The 26,551-nt window shown below is 36.4% G+C and overlaps 1 protein-coding gene across 4 annotated transcripts in view; it reads left to right on the forward strand.

The window, feature by feature from the left end:
• Positions 1–26,551, forward strand: part of ZEB2 (zinc finger E-box binding homeobox 2) — a 131,970-nt gene that overhangs the window by 89,530 nt on the left and 15,889 nt on the right. For 3 of the 4 annotated variants that reach the window (XM_033860213.2, XM_073807740.1, XM_073807739.1), the window contains 4 exons: positions 4,208–4,279; positions 22,337–22,525; positions 23,219–23,433; positions 26,046–26,154. In XM_033860213.2, the coding sequence (XP_033716104.1) occupies positions 4,208–4,279; positions 22,337–22,525; positions 23,219–23,433; positions 26,046–26,154 (585 nt within the window). The remainder of the gene's footprint in view (positions 1–4,207; positions 4,280–22,336; positions 22,526–23,218; positions 23,434–26,045; positions 26,155–26,551) is intronic. The other variant, XM_073807738.1, reaches the window with a different exon arrangement.

Consider the following 26,551-nt stretch of genomic DNA (forward strand, 5'->3'; position numbering starts at 1 on the left):
AACTTCAGATGCCACTGTGAAAATGGAAATGTCATGGTCTAAAATTCACTTAGGATGAAACATCACCAAGGTAGGAAATGATTAACAAACTAAAGGAGAATTAATCATGTCCCCCTAAACTCCCTCGGCTAATCTCTACTTGGTAAGGTGGCCTGTAAAATTTTTTTTAATGACCCTTCTAATTCAAACCTTCATGTCTCCTTAATCTCTGTTCCAAGACCCAGTGAGCGCTATCATGATTTACTCCACCTTATGTGTTTTTTCCTCACGATATATATAACAATAGCATTTTTATAAATAGGTGAAATGGGTGGGAAGGAAACAAGTACGCGTCTACCTGTATGCTATTGTGATGTCACAGACTATAAAACATCGAACATAGGCAGAGTAATTGTTTGGTGTACTGGAAGGAGGATAATAAAAGTACTTCCACTACTAAAGAACATTAAATGTGAAAAAAAGAAAAAAAAAGACTGATGGCAGTTTGGGTGTAGTGTATTTGTTTTTCGTTTTCCTAACATACTGTGCCAAGTTTTGTACTCTTTCTGTTTCCAATTTTGCTTTCGGTGAAGGTTTCTTGAATCTCAGCAGTCCCACACATAAACATGTATCGTTATATCCATTAAGACTTAAGGTTTTAGATTTTCAACTATGAGGGAGAACTCAGCCAAAGATGCTTGAAAGATAAATACGTTTAATTAGGGGCAGAGGATGATCATTAAAGGAAGTCTGACTGCTGCAGAAGTCATTAACAATCTTAAATGAAATTTTTATTTTTATGATAGCCATTTACATGTATAATAAGAGCCAATGATTCTTAGGAGCAGTGTGACAGAAACAGAGTGTGGCGAGAACTCATGTAAGACATACTATTTAAATGAGCTGGTGTTAGCTATTCATATTTGTTAATGAACTAGATATGCAGGGCTATAAGAATGAATGTTCTGATGCTTTAAATTTTAATATCTAGAAATCAAGGGTAAGGATCAATTACTAGAATTTCCACCCTTAAAGGAATAATTATTAACGATATAACAAATGTACAGCTCCAAGCTTCTGAAAAAAAAAAAAGTTTAATTTAAAAAAATTAAGATCAGTAGTTGAAAAAGGGCCAAAACAGCCATGTCAAGCTGTAGTAGTCTGTGATCATGGCAGCTTTTTGTGTTGGTCATGGATCATAATTCCAAATGCTTTAATATACAATAATCCATACGAATGCATTACAGACCCTGTTATCACCTGTAGTTAATGGTGCCTGTGATACAAATGAACAGGCTGTTCCTTGCTCTTACCTTTATGGTAAATAAACTAGCATTCTGGAGTCACAATAATTAAATAAAATGTAAATCCCTAATCTCATTTGGCTATTTGGACCAAGAAAGTTACCCAGCTATTACCTGTCTGGTTCTAATGATTAGTAATGATTTATTGTTCTTTTTTTTTATTGTTCCAAAAGTGCTCTGATGTGGTGCCTTGATGTCTAATGAAAAGAAATTGGTCTTAAAAAGCTACTCATTGTTTATCCTGACTCTTAGATAACACATTTTTCTTCTGATAAAATATTTTTCTTATTTATTGTTCAAAACACACAATATAGACAATAATTCTAATTCTGGTGCTGTTTTATTTAGTAGTGTTTTATCCCTGGTGCCTGGCTGTCTACCATCATACCTCAGCACATAGCTTTACTCTGAGATAAGCCCCCTCTCTTTTGCTCTCTCTCCCATGCTTTCTGTAGTTTGTCTGCAGGATGCAGGTTTTCCACTGAAGAGCGCAGTGGAGTTCTTACTGTGCCTTTCCGGTTCCAGCACAATCAAAGTTTTGTGTTTAGAATTGTCCTTGACATTCTTTCGTCCCACAATGGGGTGGACACAGTGTGCTGGAAACCATGACATCATTATCATTGACACAGACTTAAATAAATCACCTGCATCTTGGCCTCTTTCTGCTTATTCAAGGATTCTTCATCTCGAGGAAGAAAGTGCTCTTTATTTTTATAAACCTTCATCCCAAGGGTGACTGGAAAACGCAAACTTTTACAAGTGTTTTAAAAACAAATATACTATGTGGTTTTAGACACAGTATGCTGAGTCAGAGGTGTCTTGGGAAAAAAATGTTTAAGGTTAGGCATGAGGCAGAAAGACAGCCAGGATTGCCTTTAGTTCAGGGGGGATAGATACTCCTAACCCACGTTATGATGTCCTTCTGAATACGGATTCATGTGAAACTTAATTAAATAGGCATAGGCATAGTATTTAAAATACATACCTGAGCTTGATGTTCAAAAAAGAAAAAGCTTGCTGCTCAGTAAATTGAAGCAAAGTACATTCTGGGTGAAAGTGACACCATCTCAGTTGCACAATCTTTGGTAAAAGAGGGTTATAGCTAAAGTATTACTAAGTGCCAACTACACATGTGAATACGCAGCATTTAATAATTTGGGAAGCAACTACCTCCTGTAACTTCTCTTTACGTTTTCATAAGAAAATGACAATGAGGAAGGAAGTGCAGCAGAAATCTTGAACATTACCACTATTATGCAAAAAAAAAAAAAAAATGCTGTTAACTGTTTTCCCCTCAGTGACTTGATCTCTCAGATGGAAAACTTATGATTCTTCTGACTCTTGGCTACCAGAAATCACATGAGAGGAGCGAGGAAGAAAGACACAAAAGTTATATTTATATCTAGTACTGAACTTCTCAGAAATACCTTAATTTAATTCCTTGCAGAGACTAATAAAAATATCAGATGAGGGAGCCTTTTAACCAATCAGTTATTATAATTGACAATAAAGTATTGCTGTATATTGAACTCCTAAATGTTTTATGCAAAATGTCCCAGTGAAAATATTCCTTAAATAAGGGAGAAGTCCAGGGCCAAGAATGAATTTAAAGTGGTCGTAGAATTTAAACAAATATCATTCAAATTATCTGACTAGTATTATGCCCAGTGGCATTAAATTAGCATCTATTTATATCTGTGTACTTTACCTTAAGAGGCTCATAATTTTTCAGTTCTGATGCCATAAACAGATATGCTGCAGGATACTACTTGAAAAACATATATTTTAATTTTGTTGTAACATTTGCTAGAATCTGTTTTTCTACCAAATAATTATGACTAGAATGTGATAAGCAAAAATGGTCAGGATAAATTTGGGAATTCACAGAGTCCTATTTATAAAGTTTCTCTTGTTTTAAACAAAATGATTATCACAGAGAGATATTCATCCTGGATCGTGTTTGGTTCTCATTAGTATTGTTATTGTAAAAATAAAAAATTTAAAAGTCCATGTTTAATTTACTTTCTTGAAGGATTTTTAACTGTCAGCTGTCCTTCTCTGACTTCACATATTCTACAATTTGGTAGGCAGAAAATTTGAGAGTTCTCCTACTTTCCAGACTCTTCCCATTTTAAAATATTACAATTTTAGAAGATGACCTTTTATCATCTATAGATCTTCAACTTCAGTGTTACATATTTTCATCTTCATCAGAACCTTGAGCTGTTCTTATAGCTATGTTTTTCCTCAGAAAATGACTATGATTCCCCTACTGGGGAATTAACGGTAAGGAAGAAAGATATTTATGGAGTGGTAGGGAAAGGAATAAGGAAAATATGTTTTAGAAGTTTATATAAAACAGTGAAACAGGTGTTTTCAGTACCTCTGGGATGCTTGTTTTATAAACTGGGCATTTCAAGTTTTGGTATGTAGAATTAGGTTCTTTAAAATTTCGCTTGCATAGATTAGCACCATCATAGCTACTCCAAGGAGGGAAAAAAAGCATGAAAATAAAATAAGAAATTCTGACTTGTCTCTGATAATCCAGTGTTACCAGAGGCATAGCAGCCAGTGTGCCTCTTCGTCAGTACAAATACTTAGTTGCTTTTGACCCTTATTGAAAAAATAATATCTTTCCCCCTGTTTGTCACTAGAACTGCCACTAGAAGAAAAGCCTTTCGTTTGCCCCAAATAAGCACCTCTGTTTTTCACAGCTTGCAGTAATGCTTAAAGTAAATAAGTTCTTGTGCAGCTAGCACTGTTGGATTCATTCAGTTGCCTGAACAAAGCTATTGTTTAGAGGTTTACAACAAGCCTTTTCTCTGTTTCCTTTAAAAGAATCTTCCTTGTTCCTGTGGTAGGCATGCTTAGTATAGTAAGCCTTTCTACAATTTTCAAATGCTAAAGATAATCTTCCCCCACAGAAGAAATGAAGGAAGACTATGACACTATGGGGCCGGAAGCCATGATCCAGACCACAGTTAACAATGGTACAGGTAAGTAAGTTTACCACGCCAAGGTCATGTTTGTCCTGCGTCATGTGGATTTAGTGAGTCAGGGACAGAAACACTGACCCATCCATTTGTATGTCTGTGATTTAACAATTAAGTCAGACTTTACAATTCTCTTGTTTTGTTTCAAATCAGAATTCTCTGTTTTGGTATTTTATTCAGCAAATATATCTTTTATTCTTAAACCCTAATTTGCCTGTGGAAGTTAAGAAAACTGAACTGGATTTTTAAAAGTATCTTTTCAAAGCCTGAGTTGGGCAAATTTCTGGTAGTAATTTTTATTTTAAGAGACTACATAAATATAATTTGAAAATTGTAATATAATATGCCTCTTCCAGTCACCCCTTGATATTAGTCATTGAGATTCAAACGATATGGTGTAATTTAGATTGTAAAATGTTTCTTCAGAACGACAAACCAAAATTCTGTGAATGTTCCTCATAAAAACTGATCACCTGAGTTCCTTTTTATCCTATCTTCATTTTATTTCTCAGTACCTTCTAGTTCCTCTAAATAATATTTTCCAGGCAAAAGTTGCATAAAGAATAGACAATTTCACTTCTTTTCAATGAAGCTAAGAAATTGCAGTAGGAAGGTAGTAAGCGGTGCTTTGTTTTATTCTGCTACTGCTGTAGAATGGAGTTTCAGGACAATTGTGACCTTCCATGTTCTTTTCCAAAAACTGAACAGCATCTCCTCTCACACCCTCTCACGTCACTAGTGCAAATTTACACTGACTCACTATGTTTATCTCTCTTTTCCTGGATAAGGCTAAGTATTTTTGGTGTTTCAAACAATCCTTCATACCACCATCAAAAATATTACCATAGTGCCCAGTATAAGGTTAACTTCTAAAGCAAAAGCCAAAAAAAAAAAAAAAAAAAAACCACATAACTATTTCCACTCAACTCACCAATGAAAACAAGTCACAGCTTTATGAAGTTTTAGAAATGTAAATAATTAAGATGATATTCATATCTCCCTTATGTCGAAACACATCACAATAGACTGTTCATGCTGTGTTTCTATTTAGAATGCTCTTATTAATAACTTACCACGCACTAATTTACATTCTTGGATATAAAATAAGAGAAATAATAGAAAACTATTGTAAATTTTCCTTCATTTGAATAATGTCAATTTAAGGTACAAAAATGAAACTGTACAATATGGGATTATGGAAAAGGTATAGAATTAGGAACCTATAATCCTGATTTTTAGCCACAGCTCTGGCAATAACTAGATTGCAACCTTGGGCAAGTCAATTGCCCTTCTTGGCACTCAGTTTCCACATCTGAAAAATGAATAGATTGCACTAGTTACTTATTAAAAATATTTCTAGTTTTAATATTCTGTGTTGTAGGGGTACCATCACTGTGTAAAATAGAAACAAGATAAAATAACTTCTTATAAAAACACAATAATAAAGAGATACCACAAATTAGATACTTTCTCTAATGTCCCAACTCATAGGATCAAAAATGGCTTCATGTTCCTTTTAAAGACAATTGTTAAATTTCAACCTCAAGCATAAATAAACTCTAATTTCATTAACTTTATAGGCATTTAAAGTGTCGCTATTCCACAAAGTGACAATTTACTAGCTGTTTTATACACTTAAGATCTAAAGTGGGGTTAATAAAAATGGTTCCTATTCAGAAGATTTAAAAATCAATTTTGAATATTCCTTCACATAGCCTTAAGATTCACCTTTTCCCATACTATTTACTATTCCTTATAGTTCATATGTATTCAGTCAATAAATAGATCAATAAGTATTCATTGAGTGTCTTCTGTCTATTCACTTTCGTGTGCACATGTTCTGGAAGATGGGCCAGGAAATCTTAGACATGGCTGTTATTTAATTTGGAAGATGAGACCAACACACAAGAAAAAATAATAAGCAATAAGTGAAAATATGTGATAAATATGCAACAAATAGTAGGAACTATAATTATTTCAAATTACAGAATATGAGTGATCCTATGGGGTGAACGTTCAGAAAAGGCTTCATGAAGGGGGTGAAATTTGAACTAAGTTCCTTTTCAGTAGTCGTGAAGGAGTGAGGAAGGTCCTTCTAGCAGAACAGGAGTGTGCAAGCCAAGGAAAGAAATTGTAATATCTATTCAGAGGATAGCAAGTAAAAGGATTTGGCCGAATCAGGGGGTCCTAGGAGGCAATTCATGGGAAATGAAGCTGGACATGTAAGTTAAATGTAAGTGGAGAATGTAAAGCAACAAACCAAAGAGTTTGGGGCATGTTATACTACCGTGATTTCTGTGAAGAAAAACTAGACTTTGAGAGACCAACTGGAAGTCATTGTAGTTATTCAGGTGTGACGTGACAGAAAGCCTGTCCTCGGGTGGCGACAGTGGTGAAATTAGTAACATGACTTCTTAACAACCAATTGATTCTCTGGGTGATGGAATCAAAATGGCTTCAGGATTACACATCTGCATGTTTAGAACATGGCAAATACTTGCTATTTCTAGATAAACAGAAAAAGGATCCAATTTTGAGAAGACCTTGAGCATGTCTTTAGACAAGTATTTTCATATAAAATTATATAAATGTGTATATATATACACATATATATGTATATGAATGTTCATTGGAAATGAGGAATTGAAACCCAGGAAGTCAGGGCTAGAGATAAAGATTTGAGAGTCATGCAAATATAGTCAGATGGTATTTAACATCATGGGACTAAGACATTTACAATAAATATACTGAAACACGTAGAAAGCTGAGGCCAGGGCTTCTGGTGAGTAAGGAGAAAAATCAAATTCATTAAAAGAAAAAAGATTAAGAGAGAAAAAAATTAAATATCCAGGAGACAAAGAAAGTTTCAAAAGTAGACAATGGTCAATTGAATCAAAAGATTCAAATAACTACGACTGAAAGAATGCTGAGCAAATACATTGGACTTGGTAATTAGGAATTTACTGGTGACCCTCAGCTTAGAACTCTGGCCTTTTAGAGAATAACACATATTTCTTCCCAACCATAAGTTTACTGCTTCTTATCCCTAGCATCTTTTTGGATGCTAAAAACATGTGGAATTGAAATAAGACATCTTTAATGGTTGAAGTTGCTTATTAATGGAGTATCTTTTCTCCCCACATAGGTCCTACTGATCAAGGTCAAGCTATTGGCTTGACCTTCCTCTCCAGCCATCCCAACCTATAGTGATATCTTCCTCCAATGAACTCTTATAGAACAAATCAGCTGACCTTGCTGTAGATGCTATAGTGTGTTGTAACTTAATATATTGTCTTTTCCAAATTAGACTGCAAACTCTGAGAACACAGATTGGTTTTAGGCTACCACATTGTCTATGAGAGTGCCTTAAAATTAATAGGGTCTCAACAAATATGTTTTTATTAGTGAATGAATATGGAATTCTTTAATATCAGATATATTTTTCTTTTTTAATCAAAGCAGAACAAACACATTGGAATAGATAAATTTTAAACCGGTTAAGCATATTTTCTGATAAAAAGTGTTGTTATTAACTGGAATGAGTTGTCAGGGGAAGTCAAAATGTCTCTATTATTTCTGGATATTCAACACAAAAATTTCATTCCTAACTGAAAGTAAGGAAAAGACCTCTAAATTTCCTATGCAAGTCTACAAATCTATTACATAGTAGAATTTAACCAAGTTCATATCAATGAATAGAGTAGTCTTTTAGAATCTAAAAGTATCTCCTTCCTAGTATATTCTGCTGAATTAAAATCTGTAGAAACCACTCATTCTTTCTTAGCCTGACAGCATCATACACCTTCCTAAAGGCCATCTCTACCAGGAAGCCATCTGACAGTCTCCCACTCAAGATTAAGCACTCATTCTTTTGAGGGTCATTCTCTCTCATATTATAGTCACCTGCAGGTATGTTTCTCTCCACTAGATTGTAAACTATTTGAGGGCAGGAATGATATGGGATTTTGGTCACTTTCTCACCACAGACCCTAGAATGGTCCTGAGTCAGAAAGCGTTTTTGTAGAAATGAGAGACAAACAGCACTTGAACTTTCCTTTCCCATTTCTGGGTTGACATACTTTTGACAGCAGACCTGAAATAATCAATCAGACATTTTCATCTCCCATTATTCCAATCCCCCAAATGAGGAAGACTCAGTTACATTTGACTGGTCTCTAGCCTTCATGTCCTTCTCTGTTTAGTCTGTCCACATTCTTCCTATAACCCTTTTCTCATGGTCCAAATTCCCTTCTTAGAATCTTTAACTGTCCTTCAGTACCTATAAGACAAAATCTACATTCTTCAGACAGGTATTGAGTGCCATCCATTTCATACCAACAGTGTTGCATTCTAGTTAGACCAAATCCCTTGGTAATATCAAAAAAGAATCACATTTATACCAACCTCTGAATCTCTGCCCATGCTATCCGTTGAGACCCTAATCTCTCACTCCCATTCCTCCAATTATCCAAATTCTACCCACCTTTCTGTTCTTCAAGGCTAGCTCACCTCCCATTTCCTTAATGTGGCCATCCTTGAACACCCCCAAACCACATATATCTCTTCCTTGTCTGAAATCCCACAGCCCTCAGGTGCACACCACTAATTTTAGCATGTTGAATTGTTCCTCTTTATGTTGTTTGCACATATTTCACCTAGTTAATTTCATGGAGACAAGCAGTTTCTTGAGCTATGAAATAGGGGTAAATTAGTATGACCTTAGTGTGTGCCCCCAAAATATTTGCTTTAATAAAAGGGCTAGTCCCTGTTTGCCTCAAAGTGCCTAGTACAGCAGTGAACACACATGGTATGCATTATGACTGGTAAAATGAATGAATGAATGAGCAAATGAAAGAATGAACGGATATTAGGTGGAGAAGAAATGGACTCTGAGAAAGGAAGTCACAATAGGTGAAAACGTTCCCTGTGAAGGGGATTAAGTCCAGTATCTTCAGAGAGTGAAACCAGGCTTTAAGTCTCTGAAATCTACTTGTTAAAGGCAAAGAAAAACAGACTATCATTACTTTTTTACAGCAAAGTTAGATTAGCAGCATAGCAAAATTGATCTACAGCATATAAAGCAGCGGAAGCCCTGATTTATAGTAATAACTTTCTACATTGCATTTAATGTTTCTATATTGGTTTTAATGTTTTAAAAATTTTAAATGTATGCTTTAACACGTAAAGAACACCTTTTCACAAAGAACTTTACATCTTCCAGATATTAATCTGGTTCAAAATCAGAATGAAATTATTATGTAGAATTTTTTTTTTTTTTTTTTTTTGCGGTACACGGACCTCTCCCTGTTGCGGTGCACAGGCTCCGGACGCGCAGGCTCAGTGGCCATGGCTCACGGGCCCAGCCACTCTGCGGCATGTGGGATCTCCCCAGACTGGGGCACGAACCCGTGTCCCCTGCGTCGGCAGGCGGACTCTCAACCACTGCGCCACCAGGGAAGCCCCTATTATGTAGAATTTTTAAGAGTGTGTTTAAAAGGTATTTTCTAAGAAGATTACAGAAATGGAAAAACTTGGGAGCATTATAAACAGGAGTTTGCCAACATGCTAGTAGTAACAAGGATCTAACTTAGGTGCACGGTGATCATTAGCATTAATGTGTTTCCACGTGCATATCAAGACCTAAATAAGCCCCTGATGTTTTCCTCTTTGACTGTGTGAGAGTTATCTTTACTTAAACAATCTAGCACTCTTGTTTTAAAGGGCTATTAATAACCACCTGCATCTTTGCTGGGAAGAGGAAAACACCTTACATCTAGGAACTGGGTAAGGCCAGTTGAGGTCTTGGTTCTTAATCTTATATGACACAAGAAAATTATTGTCCAAGAACTAACTGTACTGACTGTAACTAACAGTCGTTAAACATGCTTCCAATATTTTAGGAATAATATATAAACGCTTTTACAGATAAAAAGGCAAAAGTTGTTTTGGGATGCTCTAGATTCTGGAGTCAGATAAACTACATTTGAATTTTGTCTCTACCAGTTACTAGTTACATGAACTTGAGTATAGAATAAGCCTTCATTCTACATCGGTAAAGTGGAAATAATGATTCCCTGTTTACAGAGTCTGACTGTAGCGATTAAATGGTATATCATTTTTAAAGGACCAAGTACAATGCCTAGCATATACTAGATTCTCACCCTCTCTTGGTTATTTTTCTGGTTTGTTTGCATCTCCAAGTAAGCTTACCCATTTCTATTCATTAAGAAATAAATGCATTCTGAACTATTTCCTCCCTTTGTACAGGCTTTGTACTGGCTCCTCATTAATTAATTAATTCTCTAGAATACCAAAATACAATATTTAACACATTTGTAATGGAAGGACTAACCAGTCGATTCTGAGAACCTTGGCCAATTAAATTCCTTTGACGTCTTGGAAAACTACCCAGACAAGTTGTAGGACACATTTCTTTTCACTGCTCTGAGGTTGCATTTGAAGTTAAAATAGAAAGATTAAGAAAGAATAAAAAAAAAAAAAAAAAAAAGAAAGAATAGCTTAGTTTTCTATCTCTCTTCATCTTTATCTAGCACCTTTTTTTTTAAATGTAGAAGAGGATTTAGTAGTATTTATAATGTTTGTGTATAAGGATGTTGAAAGCTCTCAAAGATTTTTCCTTCACTTGTTCACTGAGTAGCATCAGAAATCATATCTTTTTTTCCTTCTGTCCTGTATAACAATCAAATAAACAAATAATATTTGTCACTTGTTAACACCCACTCAACTATTTCCATTTGTTCTTTTCATAGTATTTGTTGTGTGCTGAATTGGAACTGAGGTTCAAGAAACAAAGGAAATAGAAGATAATAGTCCTATCCTTAAGGAATTCAAAGTCTTATGATGCCATTAGGAAAGACAAAAATCACAATGACATGAAGGCAAAAGTTACAATTATAGCTTCATTAGCTGTTCAGATCCATAGTCAATCTGGGAGACCCTACTAAGTACAAGGCATTTTTTTAGGCATCGTGAAAGATGTAGTGAACACTCACCGTCATTAATGACTTACATTCAATTGGGTAAAAAAACCAATGGAAGATGAATAAGAAATATGTGTATAATGTTTAGCACAATTTTAGGCATAATACATGTTCAGTTGTTGCTAGCTATTATTATTATTATCAGTAATGATTATAATAATACATGGATTAAGATGTTTTATTTGAAATACAGAAAGCTATGTAGGTTCAACTGAGAAGTTTTCAGTATTGCAGAGGGTTTCTGACAGAGAGTAGTGTCAAACATTAGAGACATGAAATTAGGGAGGTGACTTAAGAGACTGCACGTTTCAGAGAAGGTTTTCTCCAGGACAAAGTCTTGTCGAACATGCCTCTGTGCAAAAAAGAGAGACAGCGAAAATGGCTGAAAATGTAAAAGGAGACGAGGCGAAAGATGGAGTAGGTTATCGGAAGGGTTGTGAGGGAATAGCTTTGGATGGTAGCCTTGGCTGTGGGCAGAGACACATCTTTTTTAGCAATAAGATCAAAAGAAGAAGGGAGACTTGTAGAGAAATTTCTGTTGAATTTTAGGTAGTTGATGGAATTCACATCATTTAAGTTGCACTCTTTGAAGTAAGTAGGAAAAGATATCATCAGTTGACAGTATGGGAATGGGAATAGGGTTGGAATCTTCAGGAATGGAAATTTAGAGTAATTGCTGTGGACAATGTATGGAGATTCAATTATCATCATGAAAGAATATCCTATTTGGATAACATAGACAGAAACAAGGCTATACAATTATTTACATTTCTTTAAACATTTTTTATATTCTAGGAACAGAGAAATTGGGCTGGATTTTAGTTTGGCAAGGCCAGAATGACACAAGAACAAGGGGCGGGGATGGAAGTGATTTCCAGCTTCAAGGTGAACTGAGGCAAGCAAAATCAGAATGGGTGAAATGGCCTGAGGGACTTGTCAGGGCCTGATTATCACAATGAAGTACCTGTTTCAGGGGATGAGGAACTGAATGATGGGGTGGGGTGATAGGTTGAAGTCAGAGAGTGAAAGTTCCAAGTTTCACTCAGAGAGATGGCATTGTCCCAGGGTTAGCCATACCAAGGGGTGGCTGGCCATCCCTGTTGTTGGACTAGAGAAGATTAGAGCACCACACAGCCAGGATTCTGCACGGACTATCTTTTGAGTAATGAAATTTCCCAGAATGACAATAATGACAGCCTGGGGTGAACATATGCATGGGATAAGTGTCATTTTACTTGAGCTGTATAGGTTGTGTCCTGAGACATGATGGTGAAAATGGATGACATAGATTTCAAAAAATTACAGATTGGAGGCTTTTTGAGGGTCCAGGTTAAGTTTGCTCTTCCCCATGTTTCCCCTTGGTAGGTGCAGTGTTTATACAGCCTCGATGGTTGATAAGCAAGTTGCTTGTTGAAACAAAGCATAAATGAATAAACAAAGAAATGATGAACAAATGAATAAAATAGGCACTCTGGTTTGAAATGGGGGTGTGAATGAAGGAGTTTGTTGACCCATCTGTGTGTCGCTCTGCGTGTTAAGACAGATGAAGGTGGGAATGGCTCTGCTGGAAGGGTCTGTGAGGGATGGAATATTATCAAGAGATGACACAGTTTCATTTAATCTGAAGAACTGGAACTCATGTAGGAGGACATCATTAAGCATGTGGGGGGATAAACAAGTAATATGTGAAATGGGAAAGCAAAATGAACCGTGAATAAAGTGTTTCTTGGTCTCTAGTCCTAACTTAAGCTTAAGACATTTTTTTTATTTACTAAAACCATAGTAATTAATATAAATTCTTCCTTTGCAAGATGTTTCATAAAGTTAGTTTTGAATTGAGTGCCTTTTGCAACATGATTAAAATTAGGAAATATCAGATTGAGAAAAATACAATCCCTAAATATTAAATGGAAATTTTAAATAGGCATCGTGAGTGGAGCATTTGAAGAACTTCCGTGATGTTTTCCATTTTACCCCAGTAGACTTAGGTGCGGGTCACTCAGTCAAAAAATAAAACAAGTGCATGGCATTCAGAAGAGCAAGGACATGAAAAGAAAAATAGAGGAAAAAAGTTTAAAATATGATATTTTATTTACATTGAAGTTGGCATTTACATTGCCTTTCTCCCTATTAATTTTACAGTGTTATAATGTTGTTGTTCAGAGCTACTTACAACGTCAGAGCAGTCATTGCAGCATCTAGGACCTATTCAAATTATATCCAATCAGTTAGGCAAGAAGAAAAACTAAAAAGATGGGGTTGTCTCTCTCTCTGTCTTTCTCTCATATGGACTCATTATGATATAGTGTAAAGAGTAATGGGTTAAGAGTCGGGATACATGAATTCCCCATCCAGCCCTACCAGAAATTATTTGTGTAATGTTCTATGAATCATTAGCTTTACTGTACCTTAGTTGTATCGTCTGTTAAGTGAGGACATTAGACTAGAAATTTTGGACTCCACCCACCCTACCCTTTCTTCTAATGAGATTTTACTGGGAAGCGTGAACAAAGGAAACAAAAAGCATGGTCTGTGTGAGTTGCCATGGGAGGGGGAGGTTCTCGGGTCTCCTGCCTCATGATCCTAGACCCAAGGCCAGGGTCCTGGGTGTGTGACCTGCAGTCACACAGGGGCCTGCACTGGAAGGGCCTTGCCCTTGGTTTGATGCCCTACTGCCACCATTTTGCACTGAGCCTGGCAAATTGTGTAGGCAATCCTGCTTCTACCTCACAAAAGGTGTTAAGATAATCTCTGAGTATGAGCAGGATAGGAAGGGGTGGGGTCAGGGATTCCCCGCCTGAAATACCACATATAAACACCAATTCTGTTCAGGTGTACAGGATCCTTTGGCAGTATCTTGGAAGCAACTGAGTCCCAGGTAAAGATCTAGACCTAGATCGAAAATCTTGTTTGAGCCAGAAACACCGTGATACAAGGTATAAGTCCCCCAAATTGGTAACAGGAGTGATAAGGTTAGCAGGCTAGCGGTCGGTTAAGCCTCTTTAAGCATGAATTTTGTGTGTCATATCATTAGTATAGAAGAAAGTGGAGAAAAGGGTGAGAATGTTTTTGTACCTTTGTTGTCTTCTTGGTTTATAGCTTCCAATTCCTCTTATTGCTCTTATATGGAGTTTAAGTTAAAATTTTTAATACAGCTAGCTTTCTTCTATGGGTAACAGTAGCCATACAAGTTGTATCATAAGGTATTTCTCAGCAAGAGTTGAGTTGGATGTATAGTGTTAATCAATTGTGCAAGATCAGCTTATCAGATAATTCAGTTAGTACCTAAATACTTAACAAGGAGAGAGTCCTGCTCTTATAAAGCATGTCATTTTCTTCTTGTGCATAAGATCAGTCACATTTTTATATGTTGGAAGTTTTGTCCTCCAGTCAGATCTGTCATGCATATTATCATTTTAAATTTTTTTAGTTAATTTCATACAATGAGTTTCTAAAAAGAAAGTATAGAAAGAGATACGTTCTGAGGAGAGAAAGACAGAAGTAGCACTTGGCAGGTTAGACAGGAGGGTCATTTTCAGACTATAATCAGTGTACACCGAGAACAGCCTGTTACTTCCTGGCGAATGAATGCTGCGGTTTTATGAGCTTTGTTTGCAGTTAGGAACAGCTATCTCCACTTCACAGCAAGAGTTCCCACAAGAAATAACTGATATCCCAAGCTTCTTGAGTGTCTCCTTCATTCATTCAGCAAATATTTAATAAGCACTGTTTTCCTTGTGATATTGTCTGTGGTTTCCAGGCACCTCTGAAATATTTTTTCTTAATCTGTGGATATGGGTCCTCCATCAGAAAACTGTGTTGCTTTGAGTTTTTAATTGAAAAGAATACAGATAAAACTCTCTAGGCCTAGCCAGTGAATAAAAAAGCAAATTGATTAGGGCAAAGAATTAATTGAAATGATGCAGTTCTGAAACTTCGAAGATTCCCTAGAAAGCATATACTAGCTCATTTTACAGAAGAAGATATTGAGATTAAAAAACATAAGTAGCTGAGTCAAAATGAGTAGTCTAATAATTTTAAACCTGGTCTAATCATTCAATTAGTGGGCATTAGCTGTGTGCCTGACACTGCCCTAGGCACTGGGATAACAAAGGTGAATAAGACCCTCCATGCCTCTATCAGCTCATGGGCATGTAAACGAAAGATTATAATGTGATGTGATAAATTCAACAATTGAGATATGCAGATGATATTCTGTAGAAGGAGGGTATGAACTCAGGTTGAAATCATCAGAAAGGCTCCCTGACATGGAAGTAATTCTGCGCTGTTTCCCAAAACCACGTTACTGAATGCCTTATTTAGCCAGGGGAGACAGAGAATTGAATTCCCAGAGTAGTGATTCTTTAACTGGGCATGTATCAGAATCCCCTAAAGGGCTTGTTAAAACACAGATTGTTGATTCCATCCATTTAGGGTGGACCCCAAGAATTTGCATTTTGAACAAGTTCCCAGGTAATACCGATGCTGCTGGCCTGCGGACCACATTTTGAAAACCACTGTCCTAGAGCATCCTTAGGTGTCGTATGTCTCTACAGAAAGCATATGAAAGAGCACTGAATTACTGGACAAAAGTACCATACTTCATAAACCTCTCTAAAATATAATAAAATAGTCTGAGTCTTTTTGGTAATATACCAATTCCAAAATTTTAGGTTTCACAGGTATATGAAAGATAAACATATTATCTAACGGGAATTTTTGTTTTAAAGGCGTGGTGTTTGTACCAATACATAGCAATCAAAACTGTCTAAGGGTTAGTAGTCTCTAAATCTGATATTCAGAATCCCCTAATAAAAAATCTCACTTTAAAATTAGACTGTGTCCCTGACTGGGCTGCTTCCTGCAGTTTAGGGAGATATTTGATCCTGCATAGTACTACAGATTCTCATCCGTTTGGAACTTTTTCTCCTGAAGCTCTTACACATTGGGAACCCTCACTGGCATCTGAATATGTGCTCCCAGGAGAAAGCCATGTCAGAGCAGGCACGGAGAGACTGGCCCAGAAGCTGTACTAATTCCCAGGAAGCGAAGAAAACTTTGTCACTTTTGACCTGGCTTTACACACACCTCTGTAGCAGTCGGAGGCTCTGCTGGGCTGCCCATGTAGCTGTGTAATGAGAAAAAGATCATCTTCCCTCATGGTTGTTTTTAGATATTTGGTGCCAGTACGTATTTCAGAAGCCTTCTACAGAAGGGCACACGTGCATTTTTAATGATAAAATGCCTATATTACATTAATTAGTCAACTTTAAACAAAGTAGCCATGAGGATTTATATACCTCAACAAATGCTGAATATGGGCTTTCTTTAAACTAAAAAATTTAATACAAATGACTAAATTAAAAATAATTTTCTGTGTTTTCTTACCCTCTAAAATGTTGAGAAAGAGACTGTTTTTCAAAAAGATGATGAATACAGTTACCTAGATTTCAGGTCCCTTTGCCTTGACATTTGAAGTGAGTAAAAGCAGATGATATGATAAATGCATAATTTCGATGTTAGACTGAGGAAGTGTGTGTGTCTCTGTGTGTGACTCTCTGTGTATATATGTATTTATATTCCCCTGATACACATGTATTTATATGTCTGTATACTGCAGAATAACAACCATTTTATGTACTTGTCTCTAAATATGAGGATCATAGAAGTAGGAAAACAATTCTCAGTCAATATCTTTGTGTCCTTATCCGCAAGTACACTCTCTGGTACTAGTAGGCACTCAATAAACAGTTATTAAACAAAGGGATGGATGAATGATTCTACTCAGTCTTTACATATACTTACTTCAACTCTTCTAGACCCTCCAAGATATTTTCTTTTCCAAAAGAATTATTTATTCATGTTGATGTTTATTAAAATGGCTTAGCATAATATTCAAATATATTTCTTTAATTTTTAAGTGAATGTTAAAAACATGCTGGGTAATAGACCAGTGTTAATAGAGCACCTGTCTTCCTACATGAACACATGCTTGTAACAAATAAAGAAAATAAATGGTGAGGGAATAAAACTAAAGAGAAGGAAACAGAAAAGGAGAAGCAATAAGTATCAAGGTCTCATCATAATGTAAGTACTTGTAAAAGTATTAAGAATCTTTGAGAAATACCTAAAACAAGTCAATTATGGGGAGAGCAGGAGTTGAATGATTTGAAGACCAATATAACTCTTTTATTTAGAGGTTTTCTTTAAAGATGTTAACATTGCTTGTTTTTAGGCAATAACTTGAAAAGTTAGTCCATATTGATATTCATCATTATCCAAAAATATCAATATCTAAGATAGACATAAGGGTATATATGAAAGTATTAGCAACATTAGTAAGCGTGACCAACATATTTACAAGAAATTTGAGGCTGTTCTGACTTAAGGGACCTAGAAATTTACCCTAACGATATTAAAATACACTTGGCTATGAGGAAACATTTTTAATTAATGAAGTTCTGTTTTTGGATGGAGGAAAGTTTACCTGACCTTAGGGAAGGTTGAGATATTTGCAAGACACTAGGGTAAATTTTAGGACTAAATGCAAAATCTCTGGAGAAGGTATGGGAAGAAATTATTTGACGTTTCTTGTGAATTTTTGCTATGGTTTGATCATAAATACCATGCAAATATACTTTGTCAGTGTGTTTTGGCAATTCTTCCAAGGATACCAAGGAGTGAAGAGAAAGACAGGAAAAAAAAAAGAAAAGAAGGTTTATTTTACACTAGAAAAATGCAGTGAGGAATTTTATAACTTTCTAGCAGATTTTCTACCTCATCTCTGAGTCCACTATACAGTATTACAAAATCTTTGTAAAGACCAAAAATGCAGACTTCCAAATAGAATCAAAACATTATCCTTCCCAACAATTTTGAGAGTAACAAAAATTTAATTCCATCATTTGTTCTAGAATTGTGACAGTTAGGGCGATTTGGAGTCTAGGAGACTGACACACAACATAGCCTAAAGTAGAAAAGGGAATTTTTTCTGCTCTCTGGAAGGACTCAGGTGCTGCTTGGCCTCAGGAACAAGTGTAGCTAGAAAAGTACTGTCAGGACTTGCCATTCTGCCTCTGCTTTTCTCTATATATCCGCTCATTTTCTCTCTTCATAAATCTTCTTATTCTACATGGGATTTATCAGTTCTTTCATTCTACATCTTATAGCTGCAGTCGCTGGGAAAAAATAAATCTGCCTTGGTGATCTCTTTGGAACCATGTTCTAAAATCATGGGGAAGGGATTGACTGAACTCAGTTGGATTAATTGGCTACCACTGGACCAGTCAACGGTTTGACCTGGAGGATGGAGGGCTAAGATTGCTTCACTTCAGGTGCAGATTAATCCACTGTAACTAGGGGAGCAGAATCATGCAACAACATGGCAGCTGCCTTGGGTACCATAAGGTTTGGCAATAGGGACAGTGGGGAGCCATCCCAGGCAAAGGAGAATGTCATGGTACTGGGCAGAAAAAACCACGTATTACTAGTATCCATAGCAACACTAGGGAAAAACACATTATATCCATGATGGTCATACGTAGTTCATAGAAGGCTAGATTCTAGCCCACTTAAGTGACTATAGATATTGAGAGATATAACTAATAGCATATCTATACCACATGAAAAAAAAATCTTGATAGAGCAAATAGATTTAAATGTTTGGGTTTCTTCATAAAACCCTTTTTGAATACTCATCTGAGCCCTATCAAACTCTTGCAAGTATTTATGATCACGAATACACAGTTTATCATGTAATTGTTCTACAGTTACTTGAATAGTAGGTCTGAGTTCCTAGCTCAACTGTAGGTGTCTTGTCTTATGCTTCCTTTTACTAGAAGACTTCTGCACCAAGATCAGTGTTAAGGACATAATTTATTCCACATGCATTCCATAAATGATTCTTGAGTGCCTACTAATTTCTAGGCAATATATTCGATGCTCAGGCCACAAAGATGATCCTTAATGAGAGCACATGATTTGACATCTTTTGTCCCTATCACACTTGACATAGAAATATAGTATGGCCAGATCTGATCTAGCGAGTGAATTGCTTCTCCAAATACCAATAGTGTATCTAGATGCAGTTTAGTTTGCCTATCCAGAAAAATCAGAATTTTCCTCCCTTTTAAGCCGAAAGGCTATTAATGCAAATCCAATTGAATTTGCATTTGATTACATTTCTGATGGAAACATTCATATGCAAATGAAAATTCATGCAAAGATAGCCAGATAATTCAGATACTTGCTGAAATATCAAGATAAAATTAGCATGATATTAAATGTACATCCATCCATGTTTAGTAGATTACACTCAGGATCTTCAAGTGGGACAGTGTTCTTGAAAAACTTAAATTGTGTCTTAAACATTTGACAATGTTCAAGTAGATCTGGATTTAGAAAGTTGCTATTACCTTACTATCTACTGCCACAGTGCTGAAAAAGAAGTCAGTCCCTGGTCAGATCAGTCAGGTTGTTCAAAAAAGGTTCATCTTGGACCCATGTTTTGTCCCCTTTATCTTTTCTTGCGCTTAAAACAAAAGGTGACTTTTGATAGAACTGAAGTCATTTTGATGATCCAAAATGATGAACAAATATTTTGTGCAAGCTGGCAATTCCTTCATACCCCATAGTGACTTAATGGCGCAAGTTAAATGACACCATCACAATCACCGCCAATAAGTATCCTTTGGAAAACATCCATGACAACATGGACAGACCAGAGAGAAAGTGATCCTAATCAATGTCCATATTCTTCTAAGAAAAGACTTAAGCAAAATTTCAAGATATAAAATCTTAATCCACTCTTCCACATTCCAAACCTACATTTGAAGGAAGTGCAGATCTTGGAATCAGACCATTGCTCTTGTTAAAATTAACAGAAGTTGAAGTGGCAAAAGAGAAAAGCTTGAGATCACCGTATTCAGAGAGTTAGCACTTAGTTTAATAGTCTACAAAGTGTAATGCTCCCCAGGTTTATTTTATTTGATCCAGTGTATTCATTCATATTTTCAAATCTTCTTAGAATTCCCATGCTTCCTGGTGTGGTGAATGTCCCTTACCATCCATCAAATTCAAAAAGCCTGAACCTAAGGGAGGGTCTTAGCCTTTCCCTCCTTGGCTCACCCAATCTTTCTCCAAATCTAACAATCTTACTTTTTAAGTATCTCTCAAATCCAGCCACTTCTTATAGTCTCCATCACCAGTTCTTCAACTTTTATCATTTGCCTAATCAATGGCAAGACACTCCTAACTGGTTTCCCAGAATCTACTTTTCTCTTCCTGCATTCCCTATCATACTGTAGCCAGAGTTGTCATATTCAAATGCAGGTAATCTATAATTTCATCCAACCATCCTCTCTGCCTAATACCCTTCAATGGCTTCCTGTTTCTCTTAGAAGAAAACTCAAATCCTTAACAGGGCTAGCACACGCTGCAGGGTCTAGTCCCTACCTTCCCCTTCACCCTTGCATCACGCTGCTTCCCTTCTCCACACTCTAGCAGTCCTTTCAGATCCCAAGATGCTCCATTTTCTTTCTAGTCACCACTGCTGTACCCCAGCTTCTAAAATTAGTTAAATTTGTGCTTCTCAGTTAAGGCTTTCCTGATCTTCCACACTCCATCAGGTCCCCGTCAGGTCCCCCTGTTACTTCTGTAATACAACCGTACAGCTTTCTTTCATAACACTTATTTGAGTTTGTAATATTATATCTACTTTTTGAGACAATATCAGTTGTATTGATCATTCTCATGGCTTCCTAAAGAATGAGGCTGGATCTGTTTTTTGCTTATCAAAACAAGGCGTGATGCCTATCTCATACCAGGCATTCAGTAGATACTTGTTGATTAACAGAAGGTTCCACTTTCTGTTCTTCTCATAACAGTTCATAACAGTGAAAGCCAAAAATAAAAATTGACTGGCTTGCTTGAACAACACCCTGCCACAGATTGCCAGGGAGAATTAGGATGGCAAGTACTATAATATCTTTTATGACAGAGAAGGTGAGATGAAGAATATAGTGGAATCAAGGTTAACTGTTCTCAAAAACTATGAAAGTAGGGCCCCACCATTAATTGTACTAGCAAAAGACTTTTCTTCACTTACTTCTGGTAGACAATAATGTGGCAGCCACTTTCCCAACACTGTCTTATGCATAAGTTTCTACTTAGGATGTTTAAAGCCACAACTTATTTCAGAAACATAGCTAGTGGTTTCTAATATACAGTCTTGGGACAAGAGTTGCTAAAGTTGATTTACAACTATCATTCATGTCATGGGAATAGAGTCATAATTACAGAAGTTAAAAATCATATCGAAATCACACTGCAGCATAGCCAGTTTCTTAACTCCGTCTGTTACTTTTTTATTTCTATCAGTGTGAGCTTTATTTTATTTTCAGCAGCTTTAAAATACTGAGCTAAACATTGAAATTTTAAGGAAGGATAAACTCCCACATTCCCTGATTTTTTAACAAAGTCCCATTATTATCTCTCTAGGAATATCCGTCCTTTCTCATCTCTCTCGGACTGGGTAGTCCTGGTGGTCTGTGATGTTCAGAGACTGGAGGGTTAAAATCTTATTTTTAGCAACAGGATGTATACGTGGTTAGGAACATTAAGTGTAGTGGACTATAAAAAATTAATTATACCTTTCTTAAAAGAAAAGGAAGTTTTATATAGACTACTAAAGTAGCTTTGAGTTCATATTATCTCTCATGTTTATGGATCTGAGAATATAGTTCTGGTTTTTTTTTAATTTTCCCTGAAAAACATTAACAAATTTCTTTGATTCTTTGTGAAGCACGCAGACTAGTATTCCAAGAAGAGGAAAATAAAATATACTTATTTAACTTAAAGCAAAGTGTCCTCTCTTTTTGCATATATTATGAGAATAAGCATTCAATCAATAACTGGTCATCTGCAACACTTCCTACAAATAAACTAGGTATTTGTAATCTTTTTGCAAGTCTATGTGTCTTACTAACAATGATGTAGGCACACCGAGGCTCCTAGGAAGAAGGCCCTGAAAAGACATTTCTTCTTCTTTTTGCCATTTCAGTTAAGAATGCAAATTGCACATCAGACTTTGAGGAATACTTTGCCAAAAGAAAACTGGAGGAACGCGATGGCCATGCAGTCAGCATCGAAGAGTACCTTCAGCGCAGTGACACAGCCATCATTTACCCAGAAGCCCCTGAGGAGCTGTCTCGCCTTGGCACGCCAGAGGCCAATGGGCAGGAAGAAAATGGTGAGGCTGTAATTCATTTTTAGCCACGACGCTGACCTCTGCAGCTGTTACAATTACAAATGCACTACATGCCTGGGTGTTTACCTTAAAATTTGAAGAACAGCTGCAGAGGCATGGAATTTCATGAGCAAAGATTAGAACTGTAATTTTAGGGTATTGTGAAATTTTTTTTGTCAGCAAATTTGTGTCATCTGTACATCCAATAAAGAACCAGAACAATTAGAGCCTATTTCTAAGAGATAAAAATATCTACATTGATTCCTATCTTTCCAAAATATTTCACTTTTGAGGAAAACAAAGAAGTTTAGAGATACTGACCCTAACCTTTGTTCTTCTTTACCGACACCTGAAAAGCTCCTTCACCCCATGACTCCCTGAGTCATATGTGACTAAAGGTTTACTACGAACTGTCAGTCACCTAAAGAGAATCTCCTCATTTATCAGCTGTTTAAATTTCCCCCCAAATGCTCCAGTAATTAATTAATTTTCCAGCACAGTGTGAGCTGATTTCGACAAGTCTGCCCTGGGTGTGCAAGGGGACTGGTGTGCGTGGAGGCCGCGTGCGCCTGTGGCACTCTCGTGGAGCAGATTGCAGTGATTCCTGTCATACCATCCCGGGCAGTCAGCCCATTAGCTGCCATTGATTTACTGACCTTTTGGCCTGCTTCTCTCCCTCTCGTCTCTCGGCTACAGACCTGCCACCTGGAACTCCAGATGCTTTTGCCCAACTGCTGACCTGCCCCTACTGCGACCGGGGCTACAAGCGCTTGACATCACTGAAGGAGCACATCAAGTACCGCCACGAGAAGAATGAAGAGAACTTTTCCTGCCCTCTGTGTAGCTACACGTTTGCCTACCGCACCCAGCTCGAGCGGCATATGGTGACGCACAAGCCAGGGACAGATCAGGTGGGGGGTTGGTTTTAAGTGATTTCTTTCTATAATAACCCCTTAGAGAAACGATATTGCTTTGATTGGCAATCATTATTAATTTTTCATGGCATTTTGAAGATGCAGATCTTTTAATGGTAATAGCTTTAATTGAGGTCTAAATGATTTTTTGATGGTCTCTTCTAATATGATTTAATAGTCTTATGTTCACGATCGAATGAGTGTGTTAATTTCTAATTTAGAAATTTTATTTGCACTTTAGTTTCATTTTTATGTTCCACAAAAAGTGAATGAAATTGTAGCTTTTTAATTATACATTATTAAACATCTCAGCAATTTTAATTCCATTTTTCACCTAGTTTTACTTAGATTTTTTTTTTCGTATGAGATCTAAGTCGTAGTAAAAGAAGTGTGCATTTTTTCATTTGTCACATAACATCTTCAATTACTTAGACTATTTTTACAAGCTGCTCCTAGTTTATGAAATTTCATTAAGTGTTTTAAAGAAAATAAAAAAGCCTCTAATATACGTGCATATCTATATAAAATAAACTGGATTAATACTAAAATGTTGGATATGCAATAAAAGTGATCCCTTTCTGATATGCATATTTGTTACTAAATGTTAAAATTGCTCTGCCTCTTTCGGCTTACTTGTGTTAAAAATAAAAACTCTGTCTTAAACAGCATAGCATCTTAAATCCTTAAAATGATTGAATAGGATTGATTCATAGTGTCCCTTAAATGTTTTAGCAAAACTGCTCTTTCTGTCCTCCTGGGAGAATTGACTGCACATTGCTATTATGAGGTGTTCATATGGTAACAGAAATGATGTGCCTTAAGTCCCAATAACTGGCCCAACAGATCTGGAATCACCCGTAAACCTTGACACCATATCTGTTTTTAAAATTATCGAACAGGATATTGTCTAAAATTCTTATGTTTCTTTCTTATGGGCTTTATTTTCTTTGAATAAGGAAAATGAGAATAAGCAAACACAATCCAGCAATGGCGATGATACTATATTATGGAATTTTACTATTTTAAGAAAACAGCTCATGTAAATCATTTCATTTATATCTGATTGAACTTGTCACCTGAATGTTTTTCCAAGTTCAGTTATAAAAACTATGCTTGCATAGTTACACTTATGTAACAGTTTCTCTCCCCTTGCTTATATGCACAAAAACTCTAGGAAAAAAAACCAAGCCTAGATATTTATCTAGCATAACTGCTTTAAATTTCACATGCAGAAGTGTGATTGTGTTGGCGCATTATGAATGGTAGCTTTGGTGTTGAAAAGTCCCCTCATTTGCTCATGGCATTTACAATTAGTAAATTAAAATGATTGTATCATATTAACAGTGGCACAACTAAAGTTTATAGTAGTCCTCTGAGGACTGTGGGGGGAGACAAAGCAGCTGTTGCTGTTTGTTTATGCAACTCAGCAACATATGAGCGCTGGTCCCTCAATGGCGCTCGGCGGGCTGGGCTCTGCTTGATCTTTGAAGGTTGCTGCTGTTTGAACAAACCTCCCTGTGTCCCATGTAACACCATCTGTCTCACTAGGAATGTGGGAAGATTCAGCACACCCTAGCAGTTGTCATACCGTTTCTGTGCTGTCTTTTTGCAAAAGGCTTTTGTGTCATTGCTGCTTGAAAAAGGCTGGCCTCCTACCTTGAGCATCCAGAGTGGATGACTGTATTTCTTTCTTTTCTTTTTTCTTTTTTTTTTTTCAGAATTCTAAGTCACAGTGCTTTTGTTCCCTTGTTCAAAAAGGTCAGCTGTGTTTGATTATATCTTTGCTGCTTTTAACTTGTCTTTTCAGCAAACTTTTTGTCTTTTTCATCCCTACTCCCTAGCACACTACTAAAAAGGAAAATGACAAGTCGGTGAAGTCTTTCCTACTGGCCTGTGATAAAACTGCTCAAGCAGCTCTAACCTAAGATGTTGTCTGTTACATTTGATAATGAGTCAGATCTTACATGCAACATCTCAGGAAAAACAGAGTTTATATCTGCTACTAGCATACTGAATGGGGTATTTAAACATGCTTATCATGTAATGAAATAGTTATAGTCAAGGATTTTTTAATTTATGTGTGGGGGGCTTTTTTTCCTTCTTTAAAACTGGTATTGCTTCATTATAAGATATACTTTTACCTCAATACAGAAAATATGATAAAATGAGTTATTTGTGTGGGGAGTTTTTTGGGGAGACTATTTAGGATTTTGAGGATCATATTAATTTTTTTCCTTGACAAAACAGTTGCATTCCAATAGGGAATCTTCAGATTTTAGAATCTGCAGTAAACACAGAGAACCACAAACATCTTTGCAATGATGCTTTCTCATCTGTAACGGCTCAAAGAAACATTCTGGAAAAGAGACTACAGAGATAATCCTAAAGCAAGTGTTGGATGCGCATGTGAAAGCACTTTTTTTTTATTTGTTCCAATTTTATTGCCAACATTATCACTTTTATTGCAACTCTGAAAGGCTGGGCAAATAAATAAACATGCACGCAAACCTTTTGGCCTGTCTGAAAATAGAGGCCTTTTAAAAATATTTGTAACAAATTTCCTTTGTTCCTCCTGCACAAAACTGATGTCAGTCTTCCTCCTTTTATAGCACCAAATGCTGACCCAAGGAGCAGGTAATCGCAAGTTCAAATGCACAGAGTGCGGCAAGGCCTTCAAATATAAACACCATCTGAAAGAACACCTGCGAATTCACAGTGGTGAGTAACAGAGGGGCTGGTGCTCACATTTGCATTTTGTTTCATTAGGGGCATTTTTAAAGATTGTGTAAAATTGACACAATCCCGTGTGTAGTTTTTCGGATCTACCCATTTATGTCACAAGCTATGTGCACCTGCTTTGTCATCGTGAGACTTATGGTACCACCAGTAGCACTACTAATAAGAAGAGGAGTGCTTATACTTCTTGAAAATGGCCAATGCTTTGATTTATTGTGAAATCTAGAGGCTCCTTTTTGTCCTTTTAAAAACTCTTCTACAGATTAAATGTTTTGACCTGAAGAAACTCAGCTGGCAAATTCTGAAGGATATTCATTTTTGATACCCAACCTTGAAAGAAGAATGTGGGAGAATTTTGGAAAAGAGCTTTTGTATGATA

The sequence above is a fragment of the Tursiops truncatus genome, chromosome 7 (assembly GCF_011762595.2).
Source record: "Tursiops truncatus isolate mTurTru1 chromosome 7, mTurTru1.mat.Y, whole genome shotgun sequence".
NCBI lineage: Eukaryota > Metazoa > Chordata > Mammalia > Artiodactyla > Delphinidae > Tursiops > Tursiops truncatus.